Here is a 22954-nt window from a genome sequence, read left to right as displayed (position 1 = left end):
ATTTAAATATTTCGTTAGCCAATAATCCATATGTCATGAGTATTGACAACTATAAATAAACGGTTTCAACATTTTTCCTCCAGGAGCGCTAAGTTTAGTTCTACATGCATTTTCATGACTGATCGGTAAGGGCCATTTTTTTCCGACTATAGTTGTGTAACCAGTATATCTTTAATCGTGTTCAATACTTATATACTTACATTATACAAGCGGCTATATTATGCGAGTTGTTTTATCATGGCTTTCTTACGTATTGGTTCAGTACCTACCTATCATATTTAATTTACTAATTATTCTGGCAAAATATTTGTAATAATAATAATATTAATATAACAGCTAAGTGCCTAGGTATAATTTACAATTTTATATTCGAATTAAATCATGAATGTCGTATTTGAAAAAGCTATACTGTAGTATTTTGATATAGGTATACCAAATTATAATGGAGTTCCAAATTATTCAATTAAAAAACACCAAACTGGTATCATGCATACTCTTCCATTGTTTCCACGTGGCTGTATATTATATAATTGCAATATATATTTAAATTTATACAATTTGTTACGAATTTTATACGACTAAAATTATATTTAGTTATTAGTTATTAACTTGTTTTTATACATTATAGTTTATAAAGTACGTTATTGAGATATTTAAATTTATAGATATACCTAATTTATATTTAAAGTATATTTGTCTTTTAAGTTGATGATCATTAAACAGAAAATTAATATTCCTTCTCACTACAATGTATCCACTAATATGAAACTAATACAACTGCTATAGCCATTATAATAACGAGTAGGTAAGCAATATCATATTAATTTTAATAGTATTTTGACGATTCCATTCAATAGAAATTGTCACATGATTATAATGTATTTAACGTCTGAAAGAATATGGGTTTTCATTTCTTCTAATCATAATTGATTTCTTGTAATTTATATGATATTATATACTTACAAATATAATATTATAATATATAATATAATTATAAACATATTCTTATGGACATTTGAATAACAATAATATCTAAAGGTAAAGTAATTATATTACAGTATAGTACAGAAATATATTATTATTCAACCATATTTTAATTAAACAAAACATGTCCAGCCAACTATTATGTTACAAAAATAATTAAAAAATATAACACAGTATTGGTATTCTTTTATATCATAATTAAAATGTTTTTAATCACTAAAATGTTCAATAAAGTATGCGTGTTATCTGTTATTGAGTTTTATACAAAAGAAAAATCCATTGCAACCTTCGTTTTAAAGTTGGTTACTTCAATCAAATAATATCTCATATATATAATATCAACTAAATTACAGTTAAAAATTATTTTTGTCCAAATGCATTATAGCAATATATTGTACTTGTACTATTTTCACTTTTTTTAAATATCATTATCAACGTCATTATCAATCAGAAAAGTATTGACAAAAAATAATAAGACGTGAAGAATCTAGTGACACCTATCACTTTTAAAAATGAGCCAATTATTATGATAGTATTGTATTTAAAGGGGGAGCAACACAATGTTTATATTAAATATTTATTAGCCTACCATGACCGACCATTGCTGAAATACGTATGTTATGTACTTTTCTTGTCTGTCCGGTTTAGTTTTACACGTTCAAGATGTCCAAAACGAAACCTTGGTCCCCTTCGGACTGGTTTAAGTTCGATAAAAAACAACTGCATCGTTTCAAGTTGTAAAACATGTTTTATTGCAATTCAACATTTTTTGAAAATACGAATACAAAATTACAGTTTTAGTTTTGTACATTGTATATTTGTATAGGTAGAAGTTATTAATTTACGTATGTTATAACTTATTAAAATAAGAAAAATTGTACACATTTTTGTTCCAATATTTTCCATGCAACCATATATTTTGACGAATTAAATTAAATTGGCTAAATTAAGTAAAAAAAAAAAAAAAAATCGGAATACCAATCGAAGGTCGGCGATGCGCGTTTACACGTCACAAGGGGTTCTCGCACATCGAATGACCACAAACCGTGACTGAGCCTCCGGTATAGTGGTTAGGTAGAAGGGGTAAAGGAACACTGTTGCATTCACGGTTTGATGTCCCCCTTCTTCGTTTTTCCACTATATTGTATTATCTATATTTTTTTTTATTTTTATTTTAATCTATTTTTTATATACGCAAAGCGAAAACGTTGTTCCTTGCCGACTTCTTCTTTTGTGTTGTCAAGGGAACCGAACACACGTCGACGGGTGCGGTGGTGGAACAAAAGTGTTTCCGGAAATTCCCATAGAGCATAAGAATACAGGAGTAAAGTGTGTGCACGACCGACGGAGGCAGAAGAAAAGAAGTTACCACCAGCCTTCTTCTTAGTGATATAAATAGAACATAATCTTTTTGATTTGCCATACCTGTTTATAATTGTGAAGATATTCTGTAATCTGTACTGACGGTAGTATCTATTTTTTCATCATATTATTGGTATTTGGTGCAGCGCATGTCATTTAGGAACAACGGATATCATCGTACGACAACTGTTATCGTGTAGGTACATCCGGTTTAATGCTCGCAAACTAATATAATTGTATATTGTTGTTGTTGTAGTCTGTATTCAAGTAGACGATCTTAAGCGATTGCATATTATCGATTACGTGTTATTTAAAAATAAACATTGATTTTTAAAAAAATGTATATTTACATAAAAAAAATATTTATACCTTTATTAGGAGGTACATTTATATGATATTATGATTTCTTTTTTAATAATGTACCTAATTGAGTATAATTATTGTTACTATAACCCTCGAATGAAAAACCCGTTTACCGTCCCCGTAAGGTCTAGTTTAGCACCTCCTTATTATTATTGCATAAAGAGAAATTCTATTTATATGTTTTTTTTTCTGACTTATTAGTTTGTTATGAAAACTAAATTTCATTATATTTATATTTTAGTGAACTATATCTCGGTAAAACATCGGGATACATTGTATTATTTATTGTGTCCTGTGTCATATATATTATTATAATGTGTACCATTGTACCAAACTTAATGGTATGTGTTATTGGTTGTACGTATATAATAAATATATTTTGTGTATCATATTATTCCTATATATCTATCATCTATACAAAAATAAACGCATTATAAGTTGCAAGGCCGTAACTGAAAACAAATATCTGGGAGGTGGCAGGTACCAGCATTTTTTTAATATAGGTAGATACAGGACATTCATAGTTTTTACGTTCAAAATATAAAAACTCTATTTTCGTTATTACTGTTCTGACGAAATTATATAAAATTATTTTTAATACAATAGCCAATAAACAATATTCACAGCTAAAATGTTTCTATTTTTAAAAAAATTCAGTGGGGTCTGTCCACCTCCCCAGTTACGCCCTTGTTGTAACATTGTAATGTACCTACCTAATATTTATGTTTGAAAAATTAAATCTTAAATATTTCAAAAAATTATGGTATATAGGTATACTCTGTCAAAACAATTTAAAATAATAAATAAAAAAAAGGTTTGAAGTAAATTTGTCTCGTGGGTGGTAAAGTCAATTTTAAATAATATATAATAGTTAAGAGGGTTAGAAAACGAAGATTAATATTATTATTAAATCATTGATGCATTTTAAACTGACACTCTTGGTTTGTTATGGACGATTTGATATCATTTGATTATTGTACGGGTTACAAGTGAATGGAGGGGGGAGGGCCTAGGGGTATATTGAATAACTTTAGACCATTTAGGGAACAAGTTAAGTTGATAAAAATTTTTTTTGGATTTATAATTATGACATCAAATTTTTTGAAACTCCAATATTAATTTGTTTACATCCTGCACACAAATATTGTACATGATTCTATATAATTAGATTTATATTTTTTTGTAAAACAGTTCGCATTGAGTGGATTTTTATACCACATATATAGAAGATGGTAAAATCTATGTCCTCTATATAGACTATAGTTAATATAATAGTTTACCAACTGTATTTTACTACATTCTAATAATTTAAATGTGCAGTATATTTTATGTCAACTGAGTCAAAGCACGTAATTATAATAGTCCTTTAAATTTATAATTCGTTATATAAGTCTTCGAGGTATCTTATAATTGGGGCTGGAAAATTCCCTTAAATTAAAAAACATTTTACTTATAAAATCCACTAAAAGACAATGAAAATATTAGGTGTACAAAATATTTAAAATTGTATATGTATTACACATGGAACTATATTATTTTAATTTGATTGATTTCACTATGATGAATTCAGTGATCATAAAAATATTATGTAGCTAGGTGGCAGTTAGGTTATATATTTCCGGTTGACCGATATCGATTTTATTAGTTAGAATTATTCAAAAGCAAGATTAGATCACTTTTAATTAATATTTTTTTTTGCGTTGATATAGAATATATTACATTATGATACTTATATATAATTCCATTAAAATCTTGATACAACGTTTTTAAATTAAAATGTACGCATAAAATACCCTAAAAATCATAAAAAATCTATTAAAAATTAAAAAATGCAAATAAAAATTAAGAATTTATAAAAGTTCGAAATTAAATTTAGTAGGTACTTACTTCAATAATACATGGAGATAGATATTTGTACCAAAACGAGCACATTACCATATTATGACACCGGATAAATGCAAAGGACATTGAAACCCTGTAGCCCCACTTATAATATATTAGTCAGTTCAGTATATAGTCATCATTAGTCAGTACTTTACAATTATTATGTACATATTAAGAACTGAACATAGTCAACCAAAAAATACGTATTAAAAATATAAAGCACATTTTTTAAGATGTATGACGAAGGCTACAGATGTGTATTCAACATTAATGTTTTAAAATAACTCGAGGAGATCCCTATATATGCAGTAGCTGTGGTTATATTTATATTGTCGGAGGACGAGTCAAGGATAACTAGTGCGTCGTGTTTACAGAATTACGTTATTGGACAATGATGGAGCTTAGGTTAAGAGAGAGAGAGAGAGTAGTTAAATTTTTGATGTACAGTATTATCATGTACATTATTATCTATCTTTTTTTTTGCCCAACCGCATGTATCAAATAAGAATAGATTTTGTTTTCCTTTTTACCTTTTCGTAATTCGTGCGACTGCATATAACCGTTTGATGAATGATCAAATTAAATACATGATTATGGCAGTGCATATCATAATTAAGACATTCGCCAAAGACGTATATTAGGTGACTGTGCACAATTAAATGGAAGGAAATAAAACCTCTGTTTATTTTGTGTATGATAATCATCGATTCACATTTAACCCACTGGCATTATTATACATCATTATACTTGCTTAATTATTAGCTATCCTTATAATCACCATATTGGCTGACAGCTGGTGATAATATACAGTCCACCACTTATGATTTTAATAGTAAATATATTATGCAGGGTATATAAAAAAAAAAACTTATAACTTTGCTGCAAATCTAAAATTGAATGAATATGTATGTGTGTTCTATAAAATAGGCTGCATTGAATACAATCGGCAAATTCATGCAAATTATAGTACGATATCCGGGATCAACTTGAATTTTAATTTATTCGTGACAATAATAATTATTATAAAAAATATAAATAGTTATTAGTTATTAGTTACCTATTTATTATGATAGTGAATGTAATGAAATGTTTTTATACAAAATGAAGACATGTCATGGTTTTTCTTTTTTGAATGACAGCATTATGTATTTCTAATATCGTATTTAAAAGCAGAATATTTCTCTGAACATTTCTATGCGTTTAAAAATTCGAATTTCTAACGAGTTATTGATTAGTTTTAATTTATAATTATTAAAAGCTTCGATGAGCGGAGTGGTACTACAGACATATTTCGAAAATGTGTCCATTACTACTTAGCTCATCTAAACTATACTTTGTATTATAGCCAATAAGGAATTAAAAATATGTACTGGCTGTCTTTTAAAAAGTAATAAAATCTTAAAAAAATTATAAAAAATGTTGTTTTGTAATAACAACAAATAATGAAAAAAGAATATTTCTAAAAAAGGTAGATACATAATGATAATACTTTTCAATAAAATAAATATAATATACCTAGGTACATTTAAAAGAATCACATTATTGTATGCTATTACATTTTATAATAATTATAAGGTCCTTTGTAATGTTCGTAGTAAGTAAGTTTGGTTATGTAAGTTAACATAAGGTTATTCATTTTTATCTGCAGCAACATTTTAATCCGAACTTATAATTTTTTTTAAACTAATAATAGGTAATGTTATTACTTATTATCCTTGTTGTGTTGTAGGTATACTTACATAACTCTTTTAATTTATCAGCTTATACAATAATATCGTATAATATACTATACATAATGTATACACTGTTAAATATATTTAATGAAATAGTCCATAATATGCAATTCCGACACTTGTATAATACGTTTACGTTTAATATAAATTCTATTATAATATACAATAAATGCGTAGGTATTGTTGGGATTATTTTGTATCGCCTGTAACACAGAAAATATACCGTATCCTTCCCCGAGGGAAATAGAAGTTTGGAGGAGAAAGGACTTGCAGTTGAAATTTCATGACGACAGGGACGTGTGTAAGAAACCGGTCCTAGTTTTCAAGGGGTTCTCAAAGTCTATAAAGAACGGGGTTGTAAAATATACATAAAACAACAGATGGGCATTTACTCTGTCGATTCATGTTAATTTCCGGGATATAGGTGGGACGAATATCTTTTTTATAATTTAGAATAACGAATTGATTTTATTAAATAGTGAACCATTATAACACATGTAGGTACCTACCTATAATTTTCCGTTTGTTGATATTTATTAATTAACAATCAAGTAAGTAGGTAATTGAGATTTTAGTAAAATATATATTTTAATCAATCATAAACGTATATAAACAAATTAATTACCAGACAATTTTCTGTGACAGCCAATAACCATAATATTATAGTTCACATCTTAAGTTAACATCTTAAAGATGAAACACATTCACATTCTTATATAGTAAAATTCAGTTGTTCATTTGAAATCATTAATCAGTTATTAATCACTCATGATAATCTAAAAAATGTATTGGATAGTAATAACAATGTTAATATTTTTTTAATATAGGTATTATTTATGTTTATTTTGGGTTGAAAATTCAGTAAACATAAGTCATAGTTACTATAACATCGATATTCGATGTTATAAAACGTATCTACCACATATATCCCAGGGGCGGACTTGTCACCATAGCCAGTCCGCCCTTGCATTTATATCATGTATAGGTAATATATACATTAAAAACTACTGATTTAGGTATGACATAGTAGTATGTATAATATGTGTATGAGGTTCAAAGTTAGTTAACAACGGAAATAAATAATAATAGTATAGTTTTAGTTTTAGTAAATGTCCCGTTTTAAAGGCTGCATTTTTATCAAGCACATCACATAATTAGGTATTATGCTTTTTTTACTACCTATGTTAATAATTTTTTCATTATACATATTTTTTTTAATTTTCTAGTACACGTAATAAATATAAAACTTTCTATTCGAAATCATATTACCAATACCAAGAACTAAACTTAAACCTAACCTAACTATAATATGCAGTGACACGTGCGTTTTTCTATGACCAAAATATTACATTTTTACAAATGTTAATATAATACTACGGTTTATTACATTAAATAAATGATTTTAATTATAATTCAGACATTAAAAATATAAAATATAATATGATCATCGTAATAATTAGCATGAGAATGTTTTTACTTCTATAGAACTTGATTTGCATGTAGTAGATGTATATAATATACTAGATATGTTAACTTTCGCTAATATATATAATATATAGATACTTATTAATATATAATATATAGTCATGTGGTATTAGTATAATTATAAGTATCTACTATTAGTATAATACCGTAGATTAAACTTTTTGCCAAAAATACCGCATATATAAATATATTATAGATAGTAATTATTATTAAAATATTGTTTCATATAATATTACTATAGCGGTTTTCGACTTATAGATCAATACTGACGTATACCGTAGAACTGATTGAATATAAATTGTTGCTATAAATAGTTAAAATTAAACCTAAATATTTTGTAAAATTTCATTGTGTGTATAAAAAATATTGATACGTACCGAATGGTGAAAAGTTTCAATTACAACAAAATAACCAAAATCGTTAGATAGGTAATCAATTTGTCGTAATTTGAACTTCAAACGCTAATATTAATGGGATATACGCTGAACTTAATCTTCTTCTTTATTATTATTATTTTTCCGTTTTTCAGTAATTTATTTTTAGTTTTTCCCAATTACTTTAAAAATTACTGGACATTTTATCTTTTTAAGTCCACCTCCTGTCAGTACAAAGTAGATTCAATTTGGTATGTACTGTTCCAAAAAATAAAGAAGGACCCAACAATTTTAAAATTTAGAAAAAGAACAATAATCATTATAAAACTAATAGAGATTTATATAGATACTTATTTAGTACGAACGGTGTCGGTGTATTTGTATTATATTACTTGTGTGTAGAATGTTATAAAAAAACTCATAAGATTACTTAGATTCTAGTATCGGTTGGATAAGAAACGATTCCGTATTTTACGTGTGGTTAAGGAAAAACGATATGCATTAATGAATTATTTACGCATTATTCAGCTTTTTATTTTAGTTTCTCGTAAGCCGAATATTCTAAGGGACTATTAATATTTAAAAACACAAACTATAGCTGACAATGAAACACTTTTGTAGATCAATAGAGTCACTTGGTTTAGTCCTCGGCAGCGCTCCTCCCCCTTGAAATTTTAGTATGCAGGGCGAATCACCAAGCATGATCACCCCCTTTTTTCTTTTTAATACCTAATGAAATCATTCAAATCCTGATTTTTGAAACATTTAAATATACTCTTGATGGCCAAATACACATAGCTTTGTCTTACGATCAAAGGAACGTTATGTGGTGATTATATTATCATCTTTATTTTTTTTCAAAATAGAATAACTATTTTTTCTTGTAAATTGTTAATCTGATGACTTGAAAATGTCGATGTATCTACATCGAAATTCAAAGGAGTAATTTTTGAGTTTTTTTTTAACTTGTGTACTTAAGGTCCATGATATAATGGGCTTGGAAGATATATGGGGGCTATGAAGATTTTAAAAGTTAAGTAATTAATAAATATTAGATTCAATATTAGATACTCTCTACATAATATCTGTTTTATATTGTGTGTAACGGTTTTTGGACTACCTATATATCCTTAGTTATATACATACTAATAACTTAGAAACTATATGTTCGAATTTGATTTAGATACATTAACATTTAAAAAAAAGTCATCTATGATTAACAATTTACAGGAAAAAAGGTTGGTTCCGATTAAAAAAAAAATCCTTGCTTAAACATTCCAAAAATCGTCATAATTTGAATAAATTAATAATTATCAGATTAAAAACGATTGGGGTGTACCGCTCTTCGTGTAATGTACTTACATAACATTTACGTGCATGGTACCTCGAAGGGGTCGGTTTTCTGGTTGTCGAAATTTTTTTCCAAAACTCGTCCCCCGCAAAGTGTTTGGCGGACCCCGCGCCTCGACCGGGTTACCACGCCGAAATCGCGGTACAAGAATGTATACCTATACGCCGCAGCAGCGTTCGTCTCGCTCGACGGACTCGGACGTCGTCGTAGTCTTCGGTGGCGGGGGCGAACGACCTCTACGCCGCAGAGTTTTGGAAGGCCTCGGGGAGCGATGACATTACTGGAACAGCAGCGCCCGACGTCGCTCCGCAGGTACTCCGCAACAGGTAGGTGGCGTTGCGGGCATCAGCGGAGGCGGACGCCGTCACGCGCGTTCCTTATGACGTATTAATATTATTATATTATTATTTTCCTTGGCCGTTTTTTTTCCATCGTTTTTTCGCCCCGTCTCGTTTTGTTGGTCGTTTACTGCGACACGGTCTCTCGGAGATTCAGAACGTTCCTAGTCGTTCCGCCTGCTCGCTCACTCATCCATAGTCAAAAGCTTTGGCCGACGAATAACAACACAATATTGCCGCCATCACTGCGTCCCCGCCACCGGTCTTGTAACACCACGCAGAGTCGTCGTTTTCTTAAGTTTCCATCTAATTCTTCTTCTTTTCTATTCGGCTTTTTTTTTTTTGTTTGTTCCCGAGTCATGACGATTATATCGCCACCGCCGTTGTTGTTATTTTGTTCATTGTTTGTTTGCGAGTCTTACCCTCCTATTCATTCTCCCACTTTATCTGGTCCATCGTTTCGAAACGAACTAATGCGTTTAGAAAGGAGATTCGCGCGTTGTTAAATCACCTACGACGTCGTCGTCGACGCTCGTTTTTTCGGTGCCACCGCCGGTTGCCCACCCATTTACCATCAGCACCCGCGAGATTGTAAATGCCGATTGCGCGACGTGTGAGAACGACGATTAAAACGAACAGTGTGCGTATTATTTTTAAGCACACGCAGTATATACTCAATGGTATTACGTACATTATGTAATAAAAATAGATATTATCTTTTTTCAGCTCGTTCGTGGCTTTGACTAAGCTTGGAAGGAGGGGTGTTATATTATTTTACTAATTTGAGATGACAACATGTTTCTTTGTATAAAATCTTTCCAAACTTTTTTGAGAGGGGTCTATAAGCATTGAAAACCAACCCCCCTTCTCTCATAGTTATATTGTTATTTACAAAGTATAATAATATGCATATTAATAATTATTTGAAGAATAGATTGAGCAATTTGAATATTAGAAGAGTAGTCCAACTACTTTGTCATACCTTTATAAATTTAGCGTGTATAATCTAAAAAATAATGTGATGTATTGCGTATAACATTGTAGTATATTACCCGTAAGTTATTATATTAATTATAAAGACCTACACACCTACATAATCTTTTTGTCTATAAATAATAAAACGTTTAGTATAGATAAGTAAACACTAAACAATATAATTCATGAGCAATAAGTATAACAATACATATTTATATGCAATATTATGCTTTAATTATACCTAGTGTGTTCCCAATATTTGTAACTATTTTCTATTAGTAATTTACTCAGTAAAATAATAGGGCCAAATCTGTAGCACCCAACCGTCCATCCCTCGATAGGTTGATAATACTATCGTCCATCTATACCTAATTAATCCAGTCTTGTAAAGTATTTGAAGAAATGTATTCAAAATAAAATATTCTTAAAAAAAAGTATTTAAATACTTTTTTTGTACCCAAAAAATAGTATTAAACTCGTGCCCAATAAAATTGTACTAATCATTTTATTTGTATACTTGATATTAGCACTATTATGAAATAATAATTTTATCGGACTACAATGCTTATTTGTATTTTTAACACGTTAGTGTAAACGTTAATTTCTAACCATTCTAAAATTATAATTCGTACATTTTATATTTTTTTTCAGTTACATATTCTATATACAGTTTATGCAGGCTCGCCAGTGGCGTTATATGGGTGGGGGGAGTGGTCGAGGTTTCGAACGAGGGGGTTTACCTTCCGTTCTCTCTATATGCGCCACTGAGGCTTGCAGCTGTAATATTTCATGTAGGGCATATTACTTTTTATTTAATAATAATTTGATATTTTGGATGCAAAATCTATAGTAATATTAGTTAATAATCGACACATTCGTGTGTTACAATAATAATATAATACCGTTGTCCGCTGCTATAATTTCCAGAGATAGGGTTTTTTTTAAAAATATTTTAAAATTATCTAATTTCACAATGATTTTCATGCTCCAATAGTAATCAAGCGGATATTCCCAATAGCTTAAAATTGCCTAGACAATAATCTTAATTCTTAACTGTATTTTTGTTTACCGTTTGTTCAATAATTTATATATATTGTTGTTTAATCTTTGGAACGGATTATCGAATAAAAAATAATACGACGAGGTACTCATAACATTAAATGGTACTTTTATAGTCAAAGAACACTATTGAAAAGTTTACTATGTATGATTGACCTACTATTACATGGTATTTAAGTACAATTTATTGATACAATATTTTTTTTTACTTTTAAAATTGAAGCTATTTACAATATATTATTATTATTATTTGCTAAATATTTTATGTATTATTTATATATACTAATAATTTGATTTAAAATATAATGGATTAATTTTCATTGATATTACTATATCTATATACAATATACATATATATAAAACATGAGCATATATACTGTAAATGTAATTTTTTGTCCTAAAAATACTAGTTCTTTGGTAAAATTGACATTTTAAACGTTATGAATGTTTCTTTTTTTTCTGTGTTATGTGAGCGCGTGTAAATTTGAATAAAGTGTTATATACGTTACAGTTAGGTATACCTCCATACAAATAGATTCTCAACTCTGCGCGTTTAATTCCTCTATTCAAATATAATGATTATACTTTTAAAATGTTTGATGTCCTAAATTATTATTTACGTATAAAGCAAGTAATTTGTCTTTTCGATAACTACTCAGAACTTCAACTGTAGGTAGATCATTTTTAAAAAGCATTCGGATATCATAAAAATTCTTTTATAATTGTATAGGTAAAGGTTGATATAACGTTTAAAACTTAAAAGTTTCGTCAATTTGTTTGTTACGATTTGTTATGTGAGTGTTTGATATACAACTTCTATTGATAATATATGCTATACTAAACGGTTGCTACTTATAAATTATAAATTTACCAGAAAATTGAATATTTTTTTAATTTTTGTAAGCTACGTTAAATGTGTATTATATATGTACGTCATTACCAAAAATCATATTATTTATGTCTTAAATAATAAAAATATCAATGACGCACAAGCCCATTAGTATAATATTATGTACCTGTGCACACATCATAATATTAAATTACAACGTGTCCGAAAGTTGTTGACAACCGGTCTTGGAAAATAACATCCATTAAACTACAACGTTGATTTTGAAGACATCGTCAAAGACTTATTATTATTAATATACTTTATTGTATTTTTAATGATGACTTAGATACAATTGTTTTATTTATTGGACGACATAATCAAATTGTACAATCTCTAGTCTATTTAATTTAAATATAGGATTTTAGGATTGTAGTTGATCAACTGAAGAATTATAAAGCAATGTATAAGCTGTATGGCTCTTTGCATATAATATTATACGTGTTTGCCTCTATACGGTATAAGTACCACTCTATAATCAATATCGTTGATATTTAAGTCGAGTTCATTAGGAATTCTTCAAGTTTTATTATTTTGTTTTCTTTCTCTTCTCTACATATTATACTATACCTACTCGTATATAGCTACAGGACGAGTATTTCGGGAGGTTAATGACGTATACGGTTTGAGAAGTGCGTTAGTGCCCGTTCTACCGGTATGTTGTATTATTTTATTTTATTTATGTATGTTAAGACATGCTTTATTTTTTGGAAAGTTACCAGGATACGCAAACCCTAAATCCCCGTATAAATTGCATTTCTATTTCTAAAGCTGAAATTGTTTTAGGTATATACAGATAAACAGAAATAATACACCTACTTACCTACCTATTTCTTAATTATCTTATTTTTCATTTCAGGTTGTAGGCATCCAGCAATATTTGGTGAAGCCGACCGAAGTTGACCAAAACGAAAACATGCTGTCTGATCAAGTCACGTCAGACATAGGCATCACTGAGAAAATGGTCAAGACTTCCGGTATTCCCCTGCAGGATGCTATCGACAAGGTGAGTTTTTAATAATTGATGATAAATAGGTATATATCCCCCGAACTTTTGAAGATAGTCAAGTGGCGATACTAAAGCGTATTTCCATGATACTATACATAAATGTATATATAAGTAAATTTTATAATATTATGAATGTTTCACCTGACATCGATACGTTTGCCATACAAGTGTACAACTTTCATCCGGTTGTATATTATTATTATTTGTCAGCGGAGTTCGCTCAACGATTTTAGCATTTATTTAGATCAGTCGTGTCCGTTTTTAATGCAAATACCTACTTGTGATATAACCCTACCACGAGGTCGCGAGCAATACGTGTTGACTATGTACAATATATATAGTCAGTTGGCTTCTTTATTATGCATATTATGCTGTTTACATATTTATTCAAAGCCCATAATGCATCGACAGTCGTGTATAACTCGTATCGTCATACATAGGTACCTATACATACGTATATCGTATATCAGAATATTATATTATTATTAAGTGTCGAGTTGAGTTTCTCTGGCGTGATTTCAAATTTTCCGTCCAGGACACAATATAGTCAGTAATATTGAAAGTTTGAAAATTAAAAAAATATTTATATTTACGTTATTTTTTGTATACAGTAAACCTACTACACGAAAAACAAACGTTTATTTTATAGCAATATCTGTACAGAAAATAAAATTGGTTTTAGAGACAAAAACTTTAAATAATGCAAATTAACAAGCAATATCTTTCTTAAGTTCAAAAAAAAAAGACATTTTGAACCAATACCCCATTATTCCTAAAATATAATTTTACAATTCCATCCTTAGCACCAGTTGAGAGGTTATTTAGCAAGCCAATACAAGTTTTAACACCTAGGCGTAATAGCTAGTTAAATGATAGAACTTTTGAAATGATTTTATGTTGTAGATCAAACATGGTTTGAATTATTATTATTATTTTAAAAGCATTTATTATTATTTTTTTTTTTAATTTTAGCTAAGAGCTTCTTTGTATTATTATTAAATTAAGTTAGAGAATTTTTTTTGAATTATTACTTATATCACTGAATATTTGCAAAATTAAACATGAAATTATCTGATATTTATCTATATAAAAATTCCCAACACTGAATTCGACATTCGTCATACACGTATATCATATATCAGAATATTATATTATTATTAAATATCGAGTGGAGTTTGTCCGGCGTGATTTCAATTTTTCCGTCCAGGACAGACAGTAGTTAGCTAAATATTACGCTAAATACGGGCTTTTTTTTATATTATTACCTCTCCACGGGTGGCCGAGCGCGATCGCGCATAATATTGTTATACAGGGTGATCAACCCCGCATATGTTCCGCAACAGGTATCCGCCACAGTGTACTTATATATAAGTGCTTAACACACTATGATCGCGGAGTACCTCGTGTTAATCAGTTTCCTGTGGGTCGACTACAACACGCGACCGCCGTAGTTGTATGTATACACCTGCATGTAGGGCCACAGGGCGTGTAAAGCTGCTGATAACATATTACACCGTATAATAAATAATAATATCGTTCTACAGCAGCTGCAGCTGCGGTTATATGCCTACAGTTTATATATATATATTAGACCATCACTATTATATAATATCACCACACTTTATTATCTCGTGGTGTTAATAATTTGTACGTACGATATAGGGGAGGGATGTCTATTTTACCCAAGGTAAACCGTCAATGTAGTCGGTGATGTGTTCGTATAATTTGCGTTGATATTTTATAATACATGTACAGTGTAGGTAGTGCGGCACCCGGATACACGAAACATCCGATAACCTGTTGAGTGCGGGGCACATTGCTGCGGCGAGTGTAAAAATAACGAGATTTGGCATCAGGTTTTCAAAAGAGCTATAACCCGGGCCGTGTACCCATATTATAAAGTTGTCTTTGCCCGTCATCTCCTGCGAGGTATTGTCTTTTGCTTGGATATAGTTCTAATATTATAATAATATCATGTCGGTCGTTCGAATCGGTTCGAACGCGCTTCGTCGGTCTCGAGTTTCCGACATTTTAAATGTTTTTTGTGCCACAATTCGCACAAGTCACAGCGATGGAATGAAAATATAAATACAATGTGTGTGTGAACTGTGTACAATTTTACCGAGGTTTCCATTTTAAGAATTAAGTCATAACAACAATAACTACTCTGAGGTCTTCGTTTACCTTGAACAAAAAATCGTCCACGTTTATACATGGGTATATATTATTATTCATAGTTGCGATTATTATATAGCTACAAATACTAGTTAGATTTTCGACATAAAATAAAAATTGTATAATTAACGGTTATTTTATTATATCGTGATACGAGCTAGAGCCCATATAAAATGTGATATTCACAAATACAGATAGATGGCTTATATACATAATACAACATTATATTATGATAATAACTAAGATATAAAAATATTAGCTGGAACTGTAAGGGATGGGTCCTCGGAAATTCGCATAATTATTTTGATAGGCTGGTTACTTGCGTACTTAATTAGTGCGTTAGATGCAGATCTACCCACATGTACAGTGAGGTACACGAAAATGACATAAACTATATGGTCTGAACTACTGAACTTAGTTTCTTTTTATTTAGAAGATTTAGAAATCTCGCGTATGGTCAAGCAGTACAAGTCACTTGAATAAAAAATAATAATAAGTCGTTATTTTTCTATAAAGATCGTAACATATTATAGCTTTACATGTACTCTAAAGGTACGACGACCGTACGAGGCACGAATACCGTTTAATACCTATGTGAATACGATTTCCCGCCTGTTAAACTTCTTATGAAAAAGTAATAAAGTTTATAATGGGTTTTTTTTAAAAAATCATTTTATCTTTAGTCATCTTAATATTATTTTTTATTTTTTTAATGTGTATATGATATAGATTTTTTATCTGTTAACCATTAACAGGATCTTTTTTAATTCTTTTCCAAAACTTGTCAGTTGTCATAAAAAGTATGTCTACATTGTGAGCTGTATGTCGTACAGAATAAAAATTAATGTTAAAAAAATTACTAAAAAAATCCAAAACCTATGAGATAACCGTGTAACATGTATATTCGTTAACTAACGATAATCGTCCTGCATTTACGGTTTATATGATTAGAAATTGTTCAGTCCTATAATAGGAAGTGTATTATGATTAGGTACTATAATAGATGTATGTGATCGAATAAATCGAAAATATATATTATCTTATGCGGTCTTATAGAATTGTCGAATTTTTATTTCTCTTTTTCACTCTGGGTTTTCTTTTGGTGTAGGGAAACAAACTCATCTAAATGCACCCCTGTACGCTGCATATATTGTAAGCTTTCATTTTCAATTTCTTCAACGATGTGATAACGATGTTATTATATTTCTAGAAAAAGGAGGACTGGCTTCTGCAAACTCTTATAAATATATTGCTATCAACCGGTTTCGCTTATGATCGAAAGTAGTAGTAGTGACGTTTATACATATAAAACTGTATACGTATGCCGGAATTATACATATACCCGGTAATACTGGTATATACCGCTCACAATCCGGTACTTATAGCTTACTTGCACCGTTAAACTGGTTTTGGCTATTGATCTACTTGTCGGCAAAATAGAATTTCATACCAATAGAATGCTCTCTCAGACTCAAGGATTTATTTGATAAGACTTTTATTAAAAAATACAATAATATAATAATATTATTATTGACCTATCGTTATCCGTGAAATGTTTTTTTTAAACATATTGTACAGGTTTATGTACTGTAATGCACTTCGGTGAAATGCAATGTACCTATTATAATATACGATTTACTACTAGAATACAATAATTATATGTAAGTACTCAACAGGTACGTACTGTTTATGTATTAACCACCAAGTACCAAACTATAAGCAAAAACCCGTTATTTGAACACAGGTGCCTATAATTTTCCAACGAGAGATGTCGCAAACCTACGTAACGTAAATCAGTTACTCGTACAAACTAGGACATATCGCCCTTGGGTGTATACAATTGACTTCAGAGTCTAAACGAATTAGTCTTTAGATTTAAGTCTCAGTGTTATTAGTTTTTGACAACTCACTGCTCATCGTCGTTGCATTATTACTGCAACAGTAAAAACTCAAAACTATTTATATATATAGGTAGGTACCTAAATATATTTTGTATAATTATACGTACATGATATTTGTGACGTTAAATAATTTAGATATACTGTAGTGTAGTCACTAGTCACGTATATACATAGACAGTTTTAAACTATTCTACGGTTGATTTTCGGATTAAATTTACAACAGGTTGTTAAACACTTTTTCTTTAGCAGTTTAATCCACACTTGGATTGTTTATTTAGTTTTCTTGGTAGATATATTGATAATCGAATTGACGCAACGTCAGCACTCGGCACTCTACCGCTGCAATAGCAACGAAACAACACTCATTTCGATAATATGGCCTGGTCAAACACGTTCCACATTTTTCTGTCCGTGCCTATATTATATTATATGTACTATGCAGGTACTGCAGGTTGAGCCATCGCGTTTTCTTAAAAAAGTCTAAAACGAGGAAACACAGTGCCGCGCCCAGAAGCATATCCTGTGGTACCCCCCCCCCCCCCACCCCAATTTCCTTTTTACCACTAATAAATGTATTTATTATTGGTATGTGAAAACTGTAAAAATCTTAGTTTAATTTATACTTTATCTCTTTCTCGCCGTCTAGGATACAGATGTACTCTTATTAAATCGTAAAATTTTTAGTGGTATAGGTATAGTTATTATTTTGACTACATTTGCACTGTAAAGGTATAATAGTATATGATATATTTATTGACTATTGTTATTATGTTATTATTTTTATTATAATATATATTATATATATAGGCATACCTATTGTTATATTGTATATAGTGTACTGTACTCCTATCGGCCATCATCATATCATTATCATCTGCTGCACCATTCGCCACGACGGTTTCGGTCGATTCGGTTTCGGTTGATCAAGGTGTTTAGGTTTTCAGGAAAAATTATCAAATTTATTTATTCCCTTCCTCCTGGTCCTTGGTGGTATAATGACGAGTAGGTCGGTAGAGAAGCCATGCACAAAGTGCCCTAATAAAAGCGGCAAGTACAGTTTAACGATTTTGTTCCAGTTGTCGGTTGAGGACTCCGATTCGAAACGTTTTATATACATTATGTACATATAGTATAAGGTATTAGCATTGTTTACGGTTCAAGTTCCGTTATAACGATACAATAATAATAAAAAATAATTGCTAGTACCTCGTCATTCTTAAAACATAATTTACAGAAATATCGAGGAGGTAATAATGGCGAATTAGAGATTAATAACGAAACATTTATTCTCATAACGGAGCGTTACTGTTCAACTACAAATAAAACAAAAGTGGCATATACAAATTTAGATTTAAGTCAATATTGGTCCTCGTGAAAATACGCTGTATGCAGACTGTTATTGGCTTCCGTCATAATTATATTATTTAATACTGAACAATACGAATCGTGCGATATATTTCAAATTAGTTTGATAAACATAGTTGGGTAGGTAGTTATAATATATTATCGATTAAAATGCATATCCTATCTATTTATCTATAATTTAAAAATGTGCCTTGACTGGTGAAATACTGCATTTGTTATATTTTAACATTTTTAAATGCTGCAAAAAACCTATATAATATCTATTTCTCCATGTAGTTATTACGTTAATTTCTAGGGGACCAATATTGTCCATTTACCTACAAATTTAGACTATTTTCCGACAAAAATGATCAAATCAATAGAGCCGTCTAAAAACAAATTAAAGAGCTTCAAGCTAACGAATATTTATTTAGAGGATTTCTTAGTAGAATTTGGTGGGACAATTATTCATTAAAAAAAATAATTTACTACAAAAATACGAAAATAGGAATGATGCGTCCTTAAGCACAACCTTCCCTGATGTTGAATTGCCTTAATAATATAAATTTATATGCCATATTATTTTAATAATCTAATGCAGAAAAAAGTCTTTTTATGTATTAAAAAGAGTTAATATCCATTTACGGTCATCATTAGCCAGCGAAAAGTTATCTGCTCTATATCAATTATTATGTATTGAAGATAAAGTTGTCAGGAAGTTGGACAAGTCTAGTTTCTGTTTTTTTAAAAACTTATAACTATATTAAAAACCGTTTGTTTAAGTTTATAACTATTATAGATTATTATTATTATTATTATTATTATTATTATTGCTAAGTATTTTCATAATACGAGTATAAAATAATAAAATGTAATATAATATAAAATGTTTATATACACTGTTGATATGCTACCTCTTACTAAACATAACTAAATTTATTTCGAAACATTATACTGAAAATAAAATTAATTTGATTAAAAAAGTTATAAATCATTTGTTTAGTTAAAAAATGAATGTGTTATCTGATTAATTTTGAACAATAGTCATTGTTCATATTGATAAATGATAATATAAAATTATGACATGAACAACGTAGAATTGTGCTTCAATTTTCCAAGATAAAAAAGTTTTCACGAGGAGCAAATACTGAGTGGTTTTGGTGGAGGTTTAAATTGATGAACCTTAGCTTCCCTGTATTGGAATGATATCAAATGTCATGTTGTTTAGGGGCACCAAATATGATTTATCTATAGGGTACCAGTAATAGTTAGCATGCTATTGTATGTGAACCATAATATATATATTTTACTATTTTTAGTGTGGATCTGAAATATAATTTAAAAACCATAGCACGCTATACTCAACATTTTTCTTCTACGAAGAATATCCATGAATCATAAATATGTTTTTGTTAATGTAAGCAACCATGACAACGAAAACCTTACAAAAAATCAGGTCAAAAACAAAAAGTCTTGTATCTATCCCAAACATATTTAAGTCAAAAATTTAAAAATTAATAATTAATTAATATTCCTATTGCATTATAATTACATGTTTGATATTTTTTTTAAGTATACCACCTCTTGTTTTATATCACATTATTATGTAACCAATTACAATAAATATAATATTTTTTATGTTAATATAATATTCCAATTTTGTTAAATATCTAAAACTTGCGCATTTCAAAAGAATAATATTATACCTATATGTTGTATTATTGTTGTTGTTACATGATGGTTAAGAATTGTCTGACTGGTTTAGATTTTATGGGTAATATCGCCAAAAATATAGTATAAACAGTAGAATTTCCACACATTTGAAACCAAGAAAGGATATCTAAGACAGATCGTAACTTGGTGTTACAATGTACCCTTTTACATAATGGTTTTACATGGCACGTATTATACACATTGTAGGTTCTTTATATATAGTAAATTAATTTTAAAAAATGAGTTGTAATTCACACAAGCTAAACAAACAAACCTGTCTCTGTGAAATTCCTGTCTTATTTAAAGTAAAAAAAAAATTAGATTAACAGTTGACAATTATAGGTTTACGTAAATTCGTGAATAAACAGGTATATCAACTAACTAAAAATCTTGAACCTGAAATTAATTATGTTTGCAACTTTCCGTTTAGATTTAAATTTGAACATTATATTATGTCTTACTCAATACTTAAAATAGACAATAATTGCTTTTTCAATAGGCTATATTATATTATTATGCTATTCGCTGTACTTCAACACTATATGGGAAAATAGAGGCCGAATTCTATAGGTCAGTGAGTAATACTGGCCACAGATGTTTTTAAAAAACTATCATATTTTAAGGTATATATTATAGGTAGGATTCACATATTTTAAATAAATATACCACGAAAATTGTAAAAAATAAACTTAGGTAATTATAAACTAACAACCATAGGACGCAGATTCTCCTTTCGGATGACACTGCAGATAAGTCTTACGACGACGGATACCTAATACTTTCACAAAAACTATAATCCAATATTTATTGTGACTATAACTATAGAACAATTTTTTTTTTTATCAAATTGTTAATATTATATGTATAGACGTGTTATTGGCCATACCTGAGAAATTAGCTCGTCGCAGAATTTTAAATTATGCTAATACTTAATAACATAAATACCACGCTATGGGTAGTAAAATAATAAAATATCTATCACGTAGCGTCGACGAGTCAATTTTTTTGAATTCAGATTTAGGGACATCTTAACGTCGACGCTTATACGTTATAGGTTATTTAGCATCAATTTTCTAAATAGGTACTATTGCATATTCGTATATAATAATTAATCGCCTAGCAAAAATTCCTAACGAATTTATAAACTATGTTTATTTTTGGTAATAACGTGTGAACGATAAGATGATTATTTCCGTAAAAAAAAAGTTAAACCGGTAAATGATGCATTTTTTTAAAACTGTTGATGTTGAGCTGTTCGAACACCTGTTTGAACATCCTGCAGCAGCGTGTAATTATAACGCATTAAGGACCTGTTCCAAGAGGAGAACCCCGATTTTTTAAATCCCTGAACAATTTGCATATTGAAATTTTAATGTGGGAACCAGTTACGGAACAACGGTTCTACCTTCCCTATTTTATATGACTTGTGGGCGGTTAAAGGGTTGTATAATACATATTCATATATAAAATGTGTGTACCGTGTACGTATATTATATTATATAGTATATTATACAATAGCTGCGATATATTAATGTGTGACGTATAAGTGGAATGACGGTAAAACCTTTCGCGGTTTTTTTTTTTATCATAAGACTTCTCTAGTCATGACAGCCACATACATTATATTCATACGTCTACAGTGAAAGGTAGGCCTAGGTATGGGTTTTAGATTGTACAAAATACTACTAAGGACCAACGTACATAAACGTAAATTGTACCTTCAAAATAGTAATAAAAAAAAATTATACACATACATAGATACCTACACTAAAACGTGAGCTGTGTATGAAAATATTTATTACGTCGGTTTTCGTTTGGTACATCCGTCGAAACACGTCATATATTGTATAATATTATATTATATCTGTCTCATATTTTGGTAATTTGACCGGAAACGAATTTGCCCTTTGTATATGTTACTTACTGTTAGTATACCTATACATACTGTGGTATATAGTTGAACTCGACGTATAATTCATATTTAGGATATTCTATCAAATTCAAATAATGTATTCCGT

At 29.5% G+C, this 22954-nt stretch overlaps 1 protein-coding gene across 3 annotated transcripts in view; it reads left to right on the top strand.

The window, feature by feature from the left end:
- LOC132947266 (RNA-binding protein fusilli-like) overlaps nt 1-22954 on the top strand; it is a 75767-nt gene that overhangs the window by 15214 nt on the left and 37599 nt on the right. For all 3 annotated transcript variants that reach the window (XM_061017523.1, XM_061017524.1, XM_061017522.1), the window contains exon 3: nt 13654-13800. In XM_061017523.1, coding sequence (XP_060873506.1) covers nt 13654-13800 — 147 coding nt within the window. The remainder of the gene's footprint in view (nt 1-13653; nt 13801-22954) is intronic.

The sequence above is a fragment of the Metopolophium dirhodum genome, chromosome 6, assembly GCF_019925205.1.
Source record: "Metopolophium dirhodum isolate CAU chromosome 6, ASM1992520v1, whole genome shotgun sequence".
Classification (NCBI taxonomy): domain Eukaryota; kingdom Metazoa; phylum Arthropoda; class Insecta; order Hemiptera; family Aphididae; genus Metopolophium; species Metopolophium dirhodum.
The sequence above is the reverse complement of the archived record's forward strand: the minus strand, read 5'-3'. Positions and strand labels throughout refer to the sequence as shown.